At 43.7% G+C, this 19,673-nt stretch overlaps 1 protein-coding gene across 1 annotated transcript in view; it reads right to left on the bottom strand.

Moving 5' to 3' along the window:
• The window catches only part of FLT1 (fms related receptor tyrosine kinase 1), a 174,610-nt gene that overhangs the window by 117,747 nt on the left and 37,190 nt on the right, over positions 1–19,673 (bottom strand). The window contains exons 4-6 of the mRNA XM_032314380.1: positions 5,736–5,860; positions 2,011–2,173; positions 1,759–1,895 (exon numbers count right to left, since the gene is read on the bottom strand). Coding sequence (XP_032170271.1) covers positions 1,759–1,895; positions 2,011–2,173; positions 5,736–5,860 — 425 coding nt within the window. The remainder of the gene's footprint in view (positions 1–1,758; positions 1,896–2,010; positions 2,174–5,735; positions 5,861–19,673) is intronic.

The raw sequence follows: 19,673 nt of genomic DNA, 5'->3' as shown, positions 1-19,673 counted from the left end.
AAGGCTCAGCAGTGTAAACTGGTCACAATGCCTCCTTCCTGGTTTTGGGAAAATGAGATCACGTTGCCTTTTCCTTCCATTGTTCCTTCTCCCTCTCTTGTGCTCTCTCTCTTTTTTTAGCATTGCGTTTTATAACACATAATATGTTATGTCTCCCTCTCCATCCTTGCCATGTGAGGAGGCATGGGGTAAAAAAAAAAACAAAAACCTACTGTGAAAGCAGTACAGAACTGGTCTTTGGGTCTTGAACTTAGCTCTCTTCTGTGCCATGTTTAGGAAACTTCTACCCACCTGTCCTTATATTGCCCTGCTGGAACAGACACATGGGGGGGCCATTTTCTTCCTTCTTGGCAGTAAACAGAAAGAAGATGCCGACCACCACCATCAAAAATCAAAGCAGCGGTCCCTTAAATGCCAGCCTGAGGGATTTTCAGCACTCTCTGTAGGTATTACTTCCATCTTCTCCGTTAGAGAATTCCTTCTTTCCCAAATTTGAGTAACATTGGTATTGTTTCTGCCTTTGGAAAACAGCTGATCCTGGGTTTCAGACAACTGTTTTGTCTGGCTCTGTAGCCACCAGCCACACGTGGCTATTAAAATAAGAAATACAGTTCCTTAGTCATAGGAACCACACTCCAGGCCCTCTTAGCCACCTGTGGCTAGTGGTGACTGTAAAAGTCAGACAAGATACTTCAGTCACACAGAGTTCTACTGGACGGTGCCATTTTCCAAGGTTTGACTGGCGGTCACCCACCAACAGGATAAGAGTTTGTTCCCTCTTTTTGTTTATTGAAGAATAGCTGACTTCTATCAAAACCCAGAAACGACTGCCACAAGTCACAGCATTTTTATTTAAATGAAACACTATCACTTTCTAGAAAATACGATGGACGAGTCCTTCAGGGCATGCGTTCCATTTTTTTGTTGCCAAGTTATTCCATTTCCATGGCAAGTGATGTTTGACGAGAAACAACAGTAGCTCGGGGCTGACGTGTTAATCTTTGGCATATAATTTAATCATCAGTTAATTCTGTGATTGGGCAATCTGAATGACAGGGCACACGACAGGGCTTGGGATCCGCCCCCTCCATTTTGCCGCCACACAGCTAATGGGGCCACAGTGACAGTTAAAGTTTCTTAACAACTGATCTTCAATTCCCCATCCACACGTTTGCAAACCAGGACTGTTTGCGGGGACGTTTGGTCTGAATAAGGAGCCCCAACTTGGTCTCCATTCTTCTCATTTTTCTGAAGGACAGCACTGCTCCTTTTTCACTGAACAAAGGGAATACTGGCCGACTGGCTTGGAATATCTTTTCCAAACATGCTCCAATCAGGTGCCTCGCTGTCTGCTGGTATCTAAAATTAACACGCTGACAACAACTTTTTGTTGTGGTTCTTACCGCAGATAGGCCCTGCCTGGCACTGAGTGATAAATTTCCCTCTCATCTCTAAATCCCAGAGAACAGTTTCCAAGGATGAAACAATCCCCTTTCCACCCGGAGTCATGCAATAGAAATACCAGACTATATACTTCAAAACAAAACCTCCAGACATCAAAAGACTGTATCTGTGCACACACACTCATGGAACATCAGACGAGCCAAGCCCCCAAACCACACCCACAGCTTCCTTGTTCGCTCAAACCGCTACAGGAGTCGGAAGATGCTGATTTTGTCCCACCTCCAAAACCCAGGGGCAAGCCCCTTGCCAGAAAGAAACACTGCCCTCCAGAAGCCAGAGGAAAATGCCACTCACTTCACCAGGATATCTCCAAGTCATCTGAACCCTTGTGTTCAAAGCAGTGGTAGCGGTGCAGTTGAGGGTAAGAGTGTGACCTCGAAGTAACTTGACTGGGCTTGGCGTGCTTATCTGGACATCTTTGATGGTATTGGCTGCAAGCAAAAGAAATGAGATTCTTTTTTTTTTTCCCCCCCAAATCAAGGTCTCATTATGCAAGGAAGCACTGAAGCGTTTTGGCCTGCCTCGTGCCTTTGGAACCCCACTTACTTTGTCGATAGGTGAGATAGTTGCTTTTGTACAAATGTCCGTTGACTGTCGTTTCACAGGTCAGAAGGCCAATCTCTCTGTACGTTGCATTTGCTATTATAAAACCCTTCCTACTGTCCCAGCTTATTCGTTTTCCATCCGGGATCAGGGTGTCAAGGGGAAACTGAAAAGGAAGAAGGAAAAAAAAAGAAGATGCTTTAAGAAAATCGTAGGAGCACTGTGACAATAGTGTTTCCCTTGTAGTCTGTGAAATCCCAGTTTTCATCGAAAATGAAAATGGTAGAGGTAAAAACTCCAGTTTGGCTCTTTAGTTTGCTTTGCGTGGAGCAAGATATACACGATGAGGATAAATTATGGTAATTCATTATCAGCCTCAGCACCCCCCGGGGTGGACCTAGCTGTCATGTCAGACTTGGAGCGAGGTGGTGGGGAGGGGGGTTGCTATCGCTTGGCCTCTGGGAATCACCCTTGTCATGGACCGGCCTGAGAAACCAATTAGGAACTTTTCCACTGGGTCCACCAGGTCACCTTCCCGAGACTCGTCATCTGGAGCTTTTAACAAGCCATCACTTGTCCTCCCATTTTGCATGATTTAGAAAAGAGGTGGCTGTTTTCAGAGGACTGTAAGTAATTCCCAGTCCTTTGAGATACATAGCCTTCACTTGGCGCTCACTGGCGTTATCATTCTGGGAAGGCTGAGGGCCTCGAGTCTGCCTCTGGGAGGGAAACTTCAGGGAGACGGACAGTGAAGACAGCTGCAAACAGATGTGGAGCCCAGAGACACTGTCATGAGTGAGGCGTTCTCAGATTCTTAGAAGTATTCCCAAATACCATGAGTCCAGACAGAAGAAAGGAATCCATGATTTGATTTTCCCTTATGCCTTCTGCTGGACGCCAAGAACTTTATTTTTAAAGACTACCGTATAAACAGTCCGCCTGGGGATGAGACTTTATAAAGGGCTATTGCTGCACTGAGTGGCCCAGCTACATTCCCCTGATACCAGATTCCCGGCCCAGTTTCAGAGGCGTTTCTAACTACCACTGTGACTTATCCCCCTGCTGGAAAAGGGTGGCAGTGGAGAATCAGATTACCTTTCAGATCTTTTTCCTCTTCTTTTAAAAAGTGCACCTGGCATTGCTTATCTGTTTATCACTTATTTATTGTGCTTGTTGAAGGACCTAATCTGGCTGGGATTTGCAACTCCATGGCAGAAATTCCTCTGTGAGGCGACCCCAGCGCCCTCTCCCAGGGAGCATGTCTGTGTGGGTCTGTGTTACCAGAATGCCCCACAGCTTTGAAATGAGCTGCACCCTGTTTACGAAGAACTTGTAAGCAAGTGAAGGAGGCATTTCATGTTCTAGTAAATCATGATTCTATCTGTAGGCTCAGGGAAGCTCTATCTCCAGTGGGAGAAAAAGAACCTTTCTCTAACTTGATACCAATTATTAAGGGAAAAGCTCAGACAAGTTTCAGTCAGGGATTGAGAGCTATGATGCTTTGAACATAGGCGACCCCAAGCCTGGGCCGAATCTAAAAGAAAGGTTTGCTGATGAACTTCCTCAGCACAACTCAGAAATATACTTGAAGTTTCCTTTAAAGTTTCAGAGGAAGTTTCACTACTGATCTGCCCTTACCGCCACCAGCAGTATTCTACTGACAAAGAAACTTTGTTCTGAGCTGAATTAGCAGAAGGCCACGTAGCTCATCAGCTATGACGGTGCCTATGAGTATCACAGAGAGGCAGGGGAGAAACAGCCTTGAAAGAAAGGACAGGACAGGACAGGGAGGCTGCCTCCAGCTGACCACGGCTCCTATGGCAGGGGTAGTTGAGGGGGAGAGAAGGAAGGGACAGCAGGTTAAAAGGGACAAGAGGAGAGGTAGGAGGGAAAGATCTTATAACTAGAATAGTTTCAGCATGTATGTGGCAAACCCAAATCCCTAGGAGAACAGCGTGCTTCTCTCTCTCTCTCTCTCTCTCTCTCTCTCTCTCTTCCACGCTCTCTCTCCCTCCCTCCTTCTCTCTTTCTCTCAAGTGTATTATAGATCTTAGGTAGAAAAACAGAGAAAATAAGCTCCCCCTGCCCCCGCTCACATTTTTACATGGGGGAATTTGGGACTGTTTCTTACCACAGAAAAATGATCTGCACTAGAGCAAAAAGGCAAGGGGCTTGCCCAAAACAGAGACGTTCCACAGCCTTATGGCATGTTCCATATTAATCACACAGTGATTATTACCTCAGATTAAGAGGCGTGGATACCACGCTAATAGTAAATATCACTTGATAATAAATCAAGTATTGGGTATTAATCTGTTAGGTAAATAATAATAGTTAACCCTTGATGGGGCTCAGCTTATCACCTCAGTTACTTCCTAACACCAGTGTGAGGTAGGTGTGACTGTGGCCACTCCCATCTCTCCAACGAGGAAACTGAGGTGGAGGGAGTTTAGATAATTTGCCAGTTGGTCCAGCAGGTTAAGTGGCTGGGAGATCAGAATCCACGCAGCATGGCACAAGGCTCTGTTCTTAACCACTCCAGTCTCTCTCCAGCACGAACTAAACCGTTAGCAAAGGTGGCAAGAGCATGGAGGTAGTCAAGATATGGATTCCAATGCCCAGGGTGGTCTGGGAGGTCCCCAACTCCCCAATTCCCCCAGGACCTCAGTTTTTCCTTCCACCATTGGTTTTGAATCCTCTGATGCTCTCAGCTCTGAAATACAGCGACTTTATAATTACTGGTGGTGACACACAGATATAATGGAAGCTAAAACTTGTCACTGATGGACTATCCTGAGGGCTTCGATCAAATCAATAATGTAGGAAAGTGAATGCAAGGGAAGGAGACCAGGAGACACCTCCAACATATTGCAGGATTTCAGGCCAACCAGTGATACCGGAAATCACTCCAAGTTTTTCTGACTCCACTACTACGACCACCAAACACTTCCTGAGAACCTAAGTGTGACGGTGGTGCTTCACGCTACCTTGGGACAACCTAAACTTTTCCTCTTAAACCTCAAAGCTCTCAGGACTCACCACTATTTTCCATTTGGGGAGTACCTGTTCACCTCAGGCCCTAGTCTGTTCCCAAACTCTTAGCATTGATGAATTAGCTGGAATGTCACATTTTACTTTTTATCTTTATTAGATTCCATGCCAAATCTTTTTCTTCCTTCACATGCATAATTTACAACATGATATGAAGAAAAAAATGTCATGTGTGGCTTTCTTGCGCCCCCTCCCCACTTTTTTCCCCTTTCCCTAAGCAGCTAAGTTTGGCTGCCCAGCAGGACATAAGTTTTTGTTACTGGGACTTCACAACTTAAACAAAAGCTGGTGGCTGTAGGCACCTGTCTCACAGTTCTGTCCTTAGCAAAAATCTGGAGTAATCCCTCTCTGCCAAGTTACTAATACGGATAAGCAACAGAATTGGTTTTTCTCACATCTGCGGACAATTGGATTTGTGGCCTTAGATGAACGTATGCACGATTTTCGTTCTTTCATTATATTCACACCAATTTATGCCCACATAAACGTGTCATGTTATTTCATGCCTGGGTATGACCTCTAGCACTCATCCTTTGTAGTAAAAGGATATTCGAGAAAAGTCCACTGAGCAGCCCAAATGTCTGTAAGAAAATCATTCCAGAGAGATAAAAGGACTTGAAATTCATTGTGCTCACTTGCAGAAAAGATTTTCTGAGAGAAGCATTGCTCGGTTTTACCTTTTTTAAAGTCACAGTGATGTTAGGTGATGTGACCCGGCAGGGGATGACGATCTCCCTTCCTTCAGTCATATATATAATTTCGGGTATTTCACTGTGCATCTCTAAGAAAGGTCTACCTGTATCTGAATGAGAAGAAAATGAAAAATACATATATATATGTGTGTATATATATATATATATAAATGGTTGTATCAACATCTAGACACCATAGCTGGGTGAGGCAGACGGTCACTGACACATGTCCCCCTTAATATAATCCATAAATTTGCATTCTTATCTTTGAATTTGGCCCTCTTTGTTTTTTCCAGAAACAGAATGCTTCTGTAAGAAACCAAATTCCTTGGGGCACCTGGGTGGCTCAGTGGGTTAAGCCTCTGCCTTCGGCTTGGGTCATGGTCTCAGGGTCCTGGGATCGAGCCCCATATTGGGCTCTCTGCTAGGCAGGGAGCCTGCTTCCCCCTCTCTCTCTGCCCGCCTCTCTGCCTACTTGTGATCTCTGTCAAATAAATAAATAAAATCTTTTAAAAAAAAGTAAAAAAAAAAAGAAACCAAATTCCTTATTCAGGTCTTGACCTTGGGTCAGATTGCCCCATGCCCTAAGATGCAACTGTGATGTAGGGGGTGGGTGGGTGGGGAGGGGGAATGGGCTTAGGTCACCATTGCAAAAAGCCATAAAAGTGCAAGGAGAAAGAAAGGAGAATATTCTGCATAAACTTCTTCCCACCGCTATGCTAAGTACCTCCGGAAGCAGCCTCCAGAGCCTTTGTAAGGCCTCCAAGGGCCCTGGGTACAATGGTCAGCTGACTTTGGAGCAGATAGAGGTAATGCAGAGGTGTCAATTTGTAGAGAGGATTAGCATTTGAATGACAGAAGCCTGACTTAAAGGTTTTCTAGACCTTTCCTGCAGACTCATAAGGAGTGAGGAGCTCTGAGCTGTTCAGGGCCAGGGGAGAGTCTGGAGAAGCCGTGTTGAGGACTTCGTTGACTTCCCAGGCCTATTAGATTCCTTTAATATGTGCAGTGTTATCTACTAACAGCAGAGTAAGTCCCAGCACCTGCAGAGGGGGCTGGAAAAGGCTTACATCATCACCAAGATACCACCGTTCAAAAGGAGGGCATCTGGCCAAGTCTCAGAGGCCACAAGGATTCAAACCACCTGTTCAGCTTCTCTGTGGTTCCTCTGGGGACCAGAATCAGCATCAGATCTTTCAGAAACATTCGCAGTCTACCAAGCCCTCACGCTCAGGAACCCACTGAAATCTCATGATCTCTTCAGGAGTCACTGTGCTACCTTCCCCCCTTGGCTTTAGCCTTAAACAGCCAGATGGAAAGAAGTCTGCTGTTAACTCTCTCCATCTGGACCTGAAAGACCCAACGAGCCCCCCCAGAGGCTTGCTGGGCTTTAGGAAGCTCAGTCTGGATGCTGAATGGAGACATGGAGCAGTGAGTAGGCAGTGGTTGCCTAGACTAGATGGTGGCTATGATGTTGTTGTGGGGTGAACTGTGTCCCCCCCCAAAACCAAAATGCGCACGTCCTCAACCCCAGTACTTCAGAATATGACCTCGTTTAGATCAAACTGGATTGCTGTCAGTGGAATTAGGAGGGTGGGTCCCTACTCCAGTATGGGTGTCCCAGGGTCAGGGACATGGGGGTCGGGGGAGAAGACACATGAATATGCAGGGAGAGACTGAGTGATGGGGTGCGAGGTGGGGGTTGCCAAGGATTGCCAGCAACCACTACAGGTAGGAAGAGACATAGAAGGAAACCCCTACAGGTTTCAGAGGGGGCATGGCCCCACTGACACCTTGATTTCAACCTCCAGTTCTAGAATGTGAGACAATAAATTCCTGTAGATTTAATTAAAAAAAAAAAAAAGTGACATTGGTGTAGCCTGCTTAAGACAGACTCATTTGACACACTAGACACTAGAAGGCCCTATTACCACAGCCTAGCTCATATGCCCTAGATTTCTAAATAATTCCTCCTTGTCCTCTGGGAAGGCTTGCTAGGCCGGCCCCTTCCTTATACCCTTTCTCCATCCCCACCTTAGCAGCCCTCCCCAAATTCTCCACATTCTCCAATAACAATATTTCACACATTCTACACTGAACTGGCAGGTTACTTCTCTGGCTGCAAAATGGCTGATGAGTTCCTAGAGGAGAGGAGGCAGGCTCTCAGTACCCATCTCAGTCTGACATGTGGTGAATGAATGAATGAATGACCTAACAAAATGGAGGAAGAGCTCTCCAACAACTCTGTCCTCTGACAGATAAGACAAGGGTGTAAATGCATGAGGTGATGTGAGCAGAGCCAGGCCTGGAGGCCAATGTCTCCTGACCATCTTTCCCCCCACCACCCTCAGGGCTGGAGCTCCTCGCCGCCTCCTCCTCAGCCCACAAAGGCTGTATCTGGCAACTGCCCTTCAGAGATGAAGGCTGATTTTCACACACGCGGTGGGGAGAGGATGTACAGTCTAGTTTTAGAGAAATTCTGACAAGAGGACAATCACCCGGGGCAGGAGGGCTGTGAGGGCAGGCTTGGGGACAGGGCGGTTACAAGGCTGAGTCAGAGGGAGTCAGCACATGGTGGGGGTGCAGAGCTCACACTTTACCAATTGGGAGGGAATCCTGGCTCTGCCCCTTCCTGGTTGTGAAGACCTCAGGCAAATCATTTTACTCTCTGTGCTTCATTTGCAAAATCCAGTTCAAAGGGCTACGATGAGGGTTACATGAAGGAATAAATGTAAAGTGCTTAGAATGGTATGTGGCAGACAGTTAATACTGGATATGTGCTGGCTGTTACTTATTATTAGGAGAGATTTGAACTTATGGAGAGTGGGGGTTGAGATATATGAAAATCACAAATTATACCCATGATCTTAACTATAAAAGGCATAAATATATATTCGGATATGGCATAGGGAAAAAAACGAATACACTTAAATGTCTGAGTAGTGGTTTGTTGTTATTTTCTTATTTACCTTCCTATATGTTTGTCAGATTTTTTAGAATGATCATGTATTATTTATAATATTTTGAATACTGAATTTAAGTCTCAAATTATAAGGCAGCATCCATTCTTACCTGAGGAAAACTATCAATTCTGCATTTGGTTTACTTTAGTTTTGCCCAATAGAATGACACATGAACACTGCACAGTTAATAGTTATATGTCTATTTGGAGAGCTCAGTGGTGTAGCGATGTATGCAGAGAGGAAAAGTTAATTATACAGAGACAAAGATTCACTTATCAGCACAAAATTCCTCCTTTAAATAAAGTTGCTGAGCTAGATGTTCAGGCAGAAACTATTGGGATTTGATCATTCCTTTCCTTCCTCCTGTGAGTTTATATTTTTGTCTTCTTTGTGAGTCCCAAGGTAAACACAAACACCAGGAAATGGTTTAATTCATATAATAAACTGTAAATCCTTCACATTTAATTTACTGTCTTCTTAAGCAACTATTTGCTACAAAGGACGCTGGCATAAAAAGTTTGTGCGGGAAACAGTAAACATCAGTGTAGTCATTTCTAGGTGAGTGAATACCCGCCCCAAATGAAAACAGAAGAGGTGAGTTCGATGTGTCTTTGAATGTCTCCTTTCCTTTTGCCACTTTGGAGACTCCCAACACTTGAATTTTACTACAACTATTGGCCTTTATAAGCCAATACCAATATCAACCCTGGGCCCCCTGCAATTCTGCTCAGCAATGCAGTGAATTGTGCCCATCGCAACCCAATTCAAGATACCTCATTTGTATCAAGTCAGCAGTAGCATTAAAATCCCCCATGTTTGCCAATGAGCTTATGACTGTGGACACATACACACACGGACACACACACACACACACTATGCTCTGGGCTTAATAATAGTATACTTCCTCTGCAATTTGCTTCAAGGAAGGGCTAAGAATGAACTTGCCTGACATATTATAATACAAACATTTTTTGTTTTGTAGGAGCATAGATAGAGAAGAGGTCACAGTTCCATTAATATCACCAGTAAAACCACTTACTACTCCCATAGGACATATTTGTCTTTGTCACAAAATTAAAAATGACTTCTGAACCCAGCCAGCACTGCAGAGTGGTTTCCTGAAACCAAACTGGCTGGTCGTTGAGCAAGGAAGAGCTGCTCCAAAGATTGTCGGCGCGCTGGCGGTGCAGACACCCTGTCACCAGGGACTCGGGCCAACACACAGCTAGGCAGAGGTCACGCCACGCATCCCCTCTCTGAACTCCTAGAGCTCAAAGCAGGGACAGGAAACTGGCACCGAATGTAAGGTGTGCTCCTCCCGTGGCAGTGTCGGGGCTATCCTCCTCCACGACAGCAAGTGGGCTCAGACACAGCAGATGATCAAACAGGGGCCCTTGCTGAGTGGTTTATACCTGTTTTTTTAAATGTGTTTTTTTCCTTTTGAAATCTGTGCTCATTCCATGCCATTTCCCAATAGCATCACTTGGGGGTTCTTCCACTGCTTTGGGGGCAAGTGAATGACCCAAAGAATTCAGGGAAGCTATTCTGACCTAAGGAGTTCAAGACTAAATGTCTTATTTCCTAATACCTTCGTATTCCTCTGATTTTGATAAAATTTTTCCTGATTTCCCTTGCCTTTAATTTTAGTTCCTTACCTCTAAGTTCTGGTCATGAGGCCTCCTCGTTGTTTTAGAGGAGGATGTGATTTTAATTTGTTGAGGATGACATGAAGAGGATGAACCAATCCCATGAGGGGTTCTATCTAGATACAAGAGTTTTCACATCACGTAGGTCTTTGTGTGGGGAACTCTACTTCATGCTCAGGGAGAGTTGGTTGACTGGTAAAATATTTCATTTGAAAGATGAAAGGGGAAAAAAGGAAAAGAGGTAATTTCTTCACTCATTTCCAGTGCCCATCAAAGCCTATGAAAATTCAAACCAGAGCTTTGCAGCAAGCATAAGAAAGCTGAAGTAGGTATACTAATATTCAATAAAATAGACTTTAAAACAAGACATGTTACTAGAGATAAAGAGGGACATGTCATAATAAGAACAGGGCCGATCCATCAGGAAGATATAATAATTATAAACATTTGCAACTAAGAGCAGAGTAGCAAAATACACAAGGCAAAAACTGAGGGAAATGACAGAAACAGACCATTCAACAATCATAGATGAAGATTTCAATATCTCAATTTCAATAGAACTATGCAGAACATCAAAAAGGAAACAGGGCTCGAACAACACTAATAACCAGTGAGGCCAAACACCCATAAGAGACCCCATCCATCACAGCTGGATATACATTTTTCTCAAGTACATGTGGAACATTCTCTAGGCCATGAAGCAACCATCAACAGATTTTAAAGGATAGAAATAATATTAAGAGTATTCTCTATCATGGAATGAGAAAAGAAATCAGTAACAGCAATGAACTTGAAAGGCCCACGGATTAAACAGCACTCTCCTAACTAGTTAATGAAACAGAGAAGAAATGAAAAGCAAAGTGAGAAAACAGATGAATGAACATGAAGATGTCATGTTCCAAAACTTACGGGATGGAGCTAAAATTTATAGTTGCGTGGAGGGAAATTTAGAGTTGTATGCCTACACCGAGAAAGGAGAATGATCTCAGATCAATGACCCACTCTTCCACCTCAGGACTCTAGGGAAGGAATAGAAAGTTAAACCTAAAGGAAGCAAAAGGGAAGAAAGAATAAAGATGAGAGTAGAAATTGATGAAGCAGCGAGCAGATAAACAATAGAGAAAAATCTGTGAAACCAAGAGCTAGTTCTTTGAAAAGATGAAAAAACTGGGTAGGGCTCCTAGGAGCCTTAAGCTCAGGTCACGATCCTGGGGTCCTGGGATGGAACCCCACAGTGGGCTCCCTGCTCAGTGGGGAATCTGCCTCTCCCTCTCCTTCTGCCCTCCCTCCACCCCGGCTTGTTCTCTCTCACTGTCTCTTTCATGTTCTCTCTCAAATATATACATAAAATCTTTAAAAAAAAAATGAACAAATTGGAAAACATACAAACAAACAAGCCAAGACAAGAAAAAGAGAAAACAAATTAATAAATGAGAGATGAAGTAGCAGACATTACTACCAGCATTTTACCATTACTAAAATAAAAAACATTATAAAGGGATATTGTGTGCCAGTAAGTTAGACAATCCGAAATGGACAGGTTCCTAGAAAGACATAAGCTACTGAAACTAAGTCAACAAGAATTCATTTCAAGAACTAAGAAGATACAGAAAACCCAAATGGACCGATAAGAAATAAAGAGATTGAGTCAGTAACCAAAACACTACCCACAAAGGAAAGCCCAGGCCCAGAGGGCAAATGAATTCCATCAAACATTAAAATAATACTAATTCTTCAAAAACTGTTCTAAAACAGAGGGACAAACTTCCCGATTCATTCGGAGGGCAGCATTATCCTGATACGAAAACCAAAGACACCACAAGGAAGCCACAGATTTTATCTTTTGTGAGGGTAGATACCAAAGAAAAAGCTCAACAAAACACTAGCAAACTAAATACATATAAAAAGAATGAGACACCAAGACAGACTGGGATTTGTTTCAGGAATGCAAGATAGGCTTAACACTGATATGCATATGAATAGAATAAAGATCAAAAATCAAAAGGCATATGATCATTTCAATAGGTACAGTAAAAGCATTTGACAAAATCCAAACCCCTTTCATGATAAAAACACTCAACAAACCAGTAATAGAAGGGAACTTTCTCACCCTGTTAAGGAAAACTACCAAAAGCAAAAACAAAAACAGAAAGCCCTAATAGCTAATGTCACATTAATGATGACAAGAAGTTCTCCCTTTAAGATTAGGAACAAGACAAGGTTGTCCACTCTCACTACTTCTATTCAACATTATACTAGAGGTTCCACGGCTACTGTGAATAATGCAATAAACATTCCAGCCAGCACAATTAGGCAAGAAAAAGAAATAAAAGGCATCCAGATTTGAAAGAAGAGGTAAGATTTTTCTCTATTTTCAGATGACATCTAAGGAACTCACTAAAAAAAAAAAAAAAAAAAAAAAAAAAGACTATTAGAACCAGTAAGTAAGTTCACCAAGATTGCAGGAGCCATGAAAAATATACAAAGGTGGATTATATTTCTATATACTTTCAATGAGCAATCCGAAAATGAAATAAAGAAAACAATTCCATTTATAACAGCCATCAGAAAGAAAAAAGTACTTAGGAATATATTTAACACAAGAAGTGTAAGACTTATACTTTGAAAACTACAACAACATTGTGGAAAGAAATTTAAAAATATAAATAAATGAAAAAAAATCTCATGTTCACAAATTCGATGACTTGACATTGTTAAGATGACAATGCTCACTAAATTAGTCTGTAGTTTCCATGCAATCCCTATCAGCGTCTCAGCTGAGCAGACAAGCTGATTCTAAACTTCAAAATTGCCAAGGACCCAGAATAGCCAAAAGAATCTTGAAAAAGAAGCAAGTTGGAAGACTCAGACTTCTCAATTTCAAAAGTTACTATGAAAACTATAAGCAACAGTGATTAAGACAGCATGGTCCTGGCATAAGGAGAGACACACAGATCAATGAGTAGAACTAAGGATCTAGGAATAAGCCCATGAGTCTATGGTCAGTTGATTTTTGATAAAGGTGCCAAGCTCGTTCAATGGGAAAAGAATAGGCTTTCAAGAAATGGTGGTGGAGTAACTTTACATGCAAAAGAACGAAGCTGGACCTTTCTATCACACCATACAAAAATATTCACTCAAAATCGATCAAAGATCTAAATGTAAGACCTGAAATTATAAAACTCTCAAAAGAAGCCCTTGAGATAAATCTTCTGATCTCAGATTTAGCACTGGATTTTTACTATGACACAAGCACAAAAGAAAAAAATTGATCCACTGGAATTCATCAAAAATTTAAAACTTTTGTGCTTCAAAGAATACTATCAAGAAAGTGAAAAGAATCCACAGAATGAGAGAAAATATTTACAAATTATATATCTGAAAAGGAACTTTTATCTCGAATATCTAGTACACATTTATATAAATCTAGACATACACATATATCTATAACATGTGTCACTACCTTATATATCTAGATGCTATTAAATATTTAAATATATAGTTATATAAAATACATGTATATATAAATCAATAATAAAACATTGAGGAACTCTCACAACTCAATAGTAAAGACAAGTAGCCCAATTAAAAACTGGAAAAAGCCTCCAAGGAGACCTTTCTCCAAGGAAGATACACAAATGGCCAATAAGGACATGAAGAGGAATCTTCGGGGAAACACAAATCCACAGTAAACGAGATAGTGCTTCGCACCCAATTGGATGGCTATAATAATAATACATAAAAACCCACTGGAACTCTCACACACCACTGACAGGAACATACACCTGCAACAGCTTTGGAAAACAGCCTGACTTTTCTTCAAACAGTTCAACACTGAGTTACCAAAGGACCTGGCAATTCCTCCCCTAGGTATCTACCCAAGAAAATGAAAGCGTCTGTCCACACAAAAACTTGGATACGGATGCCACAGCCAAAAGGTGGGAACAACGCAAAGGTCCCTCTATGGATAAACGGATAGCTAACATATGGTAGATCCCTACTGTGGAATATCATCCCGCAATGAAAAGTGATGAAATGCTCATACTTGGTACAACACAACATGGAGAAACTTTAACACGTACTGAGTGAAGAAAGTCAGCCTGTATTTATAGATTTAATAATAAAATGCCACATATTTTCTTCCATTTATATGACATACCCAGAACAGGCAAATCCATAGGGACAGAAAATATATTAGTGGTGGCTTCTGGCTGGGAGCTAAGGGATGGATAATGGGGGGATAGTATATGGGGGTCCTTTTAGAGATCAGGAAATGTTCTAAAACAGACGATGCTAACGGCTGCATGTATGTGTCAACAGGCTGAAAGCTATTAAATGGTACACTTATAAATGGGTGAAGTACATGGTATGTAAATTACATCTCAAAAGCTTACTTTGGGAAAAAAAAAAGAACTTGGGGCTTTTTTTGGGGGGGGGTAGGGGGCCCTTTCTTAGAAAGAGTGACAGGCTGGGTTTTTTTGAGGCAGAATAGTTCCTAGAGATTATCCAGGGAAAACTCTTCATGTTTTGGGTCTTTGCAAATTTTTTTCCCAGTCTGCTTTGCATCCGGGTGGGCTACTCATGAAAAATGGCATATTCCCCTGTGACAAAGTCATCCTGACAAAAGATATGTCCTTCCTTTCCCCACAGCAGCCCCAGGTCAGTCAAGAGCCCAGCAGAACTTCTCTACCTTCGTTTAAAGAAGTCACTGGACTAATGTGTCTGAGGACGACAGTCTACACAGAGTATACAACAAGTAGGTATTCCCTAGGGAGTTATCCTGATTTTTCAAATGCAGATTGTAAAAGCTCAGCTGTACTTTACCACCAACCCTACAGACATAATCATGGTTACCCCTAGTGGTGGCTCAGCGTCCAGATTCCAAAGTGAGAAAAATCCTGGGGGTGCTGACTGGGAGTACCAGCAGCCAGCCTCTGCCATCTAGACAGACAGCAAGCGCACACAGATATTTCTGTCTGAGCAAGGCCAATAGAGAAAGGTCTTCATGTCCCAGCCCCAAGATGCTCTCCCTAAATTACAAATTTTAAAAACGTATTATTTGTGTGATACAAAATAAGAAATGCCTCTTTTTTGGAAAAGCTCTTTCCTGGCCACAAAACACGTCCTTTTGCCTTATCTCGCTCGGAACCCCCAATGGCCCAACTGTAAGAGCTAACTGAATAGCAAGGGAGGAGAAAAGGACAAGAGTTAGAAAGCAGAGCAGAAAACACAGGCAGCGGTCCACCATCACTGCTTCCTCTTGCATCTTTTATGAACTTGCTCCTTGAAACATGGACAGCGAGCAGCAGATCAGGGTAATCAACCATCTCAGGCCAGTGTCCAGCCCAGGCTGGGCACATTGGAGATAGTCAGCTGATGTTTATGGAGAAGCTATCAGGTGAAGCAAGAGAAAAGGTGAAATCAGGACATATTATATACCCAGAGCTGGCCATAAAGAATAGTCCGGGAACCCAAGGTCTTTCTACTGTAGTCCAGCTTTCTGGTCAGCGCGCATACCTCCCGCACAAAGGAATTTTCAGATTGATTACAGGAAAAAGGACATACTAAATGTTGCCCTAAAGAAAAAGAGGAACATCAGTTTTTTGTGTGTTTGTTTAAAGATTTTATTTATTTATTTGACAAACAGAGATCACAAGTAGGCAGAGAGACAGGCAGAGAGAGAGAGGGGAAGGAAGCAGGCTCCCCGCAGAGCAGAGAGCCCGATGCGAGGCTCGATCCCAGGACCCTGAGATCACGACCTGAGCCGAAGGCAGAGGCTTTAACCCAGCGAACCACCCAGGCGCCCGGAACATCAGTTTTTAAAAATGACATCTAAGATCTAAATAAGTTAGTTGAAGATCTAAAAAAGAGCGGAGTGCTGAGGAGATGGCGAGCTTGACTAGACTCGAAGAGCCAGGCAGGCAGAGACAGTCTCGGGCATACCACGTGCCCTGGAACCTTGCTGACTGCGTGTTCACGCAAAGCGGCTTGGTTGAATGACCTCAGTCAGCTTTTCATCTTGATCACCTGAATCATCTCAAACAGAGAAGAGAAAGAGAAAGGAGGGAAGGTAAGGAGGAAGAGAGGAAGAGTGGAAAGGAAGGAGGAAGGATGGGTGGATGGATGGATGGATGGACAGACAGATGGACAGATGGGAGGAAGGAAGGACAGAGGGAAGGAAGGACGGACGGATGGACGGACGGATGGATGGACGGATAGAAAGATGAAAGGAAAGCAAGATGGAAGAAAAGAAGACGGAAGGAAGGAAGGACAGACAGAAGGAAAGAAGGAAGGACACGAAGCAGAAATGAAGGAGAAAGGAGAGGAAGAAACTCTGAAGGACTACTGTCGCTCTCTCTTCTACTGTCAAGATTTTGGCCATGTCCCAAGTCCTATTATTTCCAGTTTTGCCTCTGAATCATCAAACTGTAAAATTCTGATACCCTAACATTGTCTCTCATGTTACAGAAGAGGAAACTGAGGCCCAGAAAGAAGGAGCACAGGAATACTATGAATGGCTGAGCCAAAACGGAATTCAGGATTCTTGATTCTAGATCATCTCTCTCCACCACACCAAAACCCGACTCTCCTGAATGACTCGGGGGCAACACCACCTTCAAATATCCAACCCAACGGGAGAAATGGTGGCACAGACACAGGGATAGTATGGTCTTTCTGACAGAACTCAGAAATACGGAACAACAGACTGATAAGTAATTCTCATTATTGAAATCAAGCTTAGTTCTCTCTGCTATCAATGCCAGTGATCCCTTGTTGGTATCTATGAACGCCCTCCTACCCCCGGCCGCCCCGACCAAGAGCAGCCAAACCAGAGAAAGTCCTGTTTTATGGCGACTAGAGATGGAATTCCTTCCAAAGGTACAGTCGGTGAGTACAGGGGGCGCTTGGTCACACCCCTCCCCAGCCAGGACATGGGTTCCTCTAGGGAGCAGCTACCAGGCAAACATCCCTTCCAGAGTCGTGGGGAGCAGGCAGCCAGGGTTCTGTTCAGGTCGTGCGCCCACGACTCGTGCCACCACAGGACTCCCTCGGACTCAGCTTCCACATCTAGAAATCACGGCAAGCACCTCCCTGTTTCCAAACTTACGATTTTATCCTTCATTCACTTAGAATGTTCTGGCTGGGCACCGCATGCAGATCTCCCCCTGGGGGCCGGGCCAGGAAGGCAAATGAAGGGAGTAGCAGGATGAGAAACGGTGAGAAGGCTGGCCACTGAGAGGGTGGGGACCAGGTCTGGAAGCAGCAATCCTTGCTCATGGGAGCCAGCAGAATAGGGGCCAATATGGCTACTTTCCAGTTTTTAAAAGATAAGTAGGGAATCAGGTTTTTATGTGAACTCCAATTATTAAATATTGGCAGCCAAAACCACTCTGCCTGCCAATCACAATGTATGTCAGCTGAATCTGGCCCCACACGCTTCCAGTTCGCAATCCTGCTCCGCACTCGACCTTCCCCCACACTCGTTTCATCCTGCACACAAAGGTCCGAGGGGGCTGGGGCAGAAGCCCTGGCAAGGCCGTGGTGGAAAGAGTGGGGGCTTCGGCATCACCCAGATCTGGATCCAAAGCTTGACTTGGTAACTTACAAAGTGTGCAACCTTAAGCATGGTATCGAATTTCGCCAACTTTTCTATAAAAGGAGACTTGTATTGGAATTTATTCCATTGCATTGTGAGGATGAAATGAGACCATAGATGAAATGAATCTGAGCCACATATTAATAAATGACAGCAACACACACCCAGTCCTCAATGAATCCCAACAGAGGGAAGACCCTGAGGCATCATCTCATTTACACCCACCAAGGGAGCACCTGCCCCCCTGTGCTTGAATACCTACACACACGGGGAACTCACCACATCCCAGGACAGGTCATTTTGGATAGCTTTAAACATTAGGAAGGAAGTGTTTCCTTCTGTCAAACTGAAATGCTTATCTTGACTTCTTTCATTCTTAGATGACACTTTTCTGCCATCTAGGTTCATAAAGACAAAGCAGCTTAGTCTCTTCCTCATATAAGAAAACGTTGAAAGAGGGGCGCCTGGGTGGCTCAGTGGGTTAAAGCCTCTGCCTTCAGCTCAGGGTCCTGGGATCAAGCCCCGCATTGGGCTCTCTGCTCAGCGGGGGGCCTGCTTCCTCCACTCTCTGCCTGACTCTCTACTTGTGATCACTGTCTGTCAAATAGATAAATAAAATCTTTAAAAAAACAAAAAAACAAAAAAACCTTGAAAGAGACTATCCTATAGTGTCTCCTGTTTTCCCACCCAATTCTTCACTTCTTTAAACACAGCAGTTCCTTTCTTTGGTTGTTCCTTGCCAATGGGGACAATAAAGTCATCCAATTATTTGATGCTCACAACCCTATGAGGCCGGTGCCCATTTTACAGAGGGGAAAATAAAGTTTAGAGAGGTTGAAAAATTTGCTCAGAGTTCCTGTTTCTTGTTGTCTGTCTTAAAGCATAAATGAAATGGTAAGATGCGCAGCACATTTATTCTGAATGCTACGTATTAACACAGTCCAAGACTGGATCCTGTGCCTGGGCCAACGTGGAGTCTATGTCAGGCTCGCTCAGTCACAGCCTCCCCTGGACGGTCCCAGGACAGATCGTGGGTTTTGCAAGCCAAATGTAGTCCTTTACACTTAGCCCTGTCAAATCCCATTTTGTTAATCCTAGTTTACTGTTTAAGCCAGCTGGAAATTTTTTGGATCATGATTCTGCCACAGGATAGGTGAGTTTTGCCCTCAGATTTTGTCCGTTTGCTCAGCGTGCCCTCAATTTCCTCATCAAAGTCCAGGAGACGAGGTGAGGCTGATGCAACTGAAAAATCCCAAGTTTATTTCTTTCATTCATTTAACAAGCATTCTTGAGCACCTCCCATGTATAAGACCCTGTGCTGGCTGCTGGAACCAGTGCAGTCAGTCCTGGTCCTCCCAGAGCCGGGGAGAAGGGAGTTCTCTGTGAAAGCGGGAGGGCAGCAGAAGACCAAACCTAGTTTGGGGGAGCCTGGGGAGGTGATGTTTAACTTGAGACCTGAAGAGTAAGTCAGCTGGTGAAGGAGAGCTGGAGAAGGTGTGGGGAGGGAACAAGTGTCCCAGGCAGCGCGTCCCTAGTCTACGTTCCTCTTACTGCTCTTTCCCATAGTGCTTTGCAATTGGCTTATTCTAACAGATTTCATTTGCCACAGCTGCAGGCCCCTCAAGAGTTAAGGGTGTCATCTCTGTCATTTCTATTCTGCCCAGCACGGCGCCTTCCACACAAAGTAATTATTGCTGATTGATCCTGCCAAGTACAG

Source organism: Mustela erminea, chromosome 15 (genome assembly GCF_009829155.1).
Source record: "Mustela erminea isolate mMusErm1 chromosome 15, mMusErm1.Pri, whole genome shotgun sequence".
Classification (NCBI taxonomy): Eukaryota; Metazoa; Chordata; class Mammalia; order Carnivora; family Mustelidae; genus Mustela; species Mustela erminea.
This window is presented reverse-complemented; position numbering and strand designations above follow the sequence as displayed.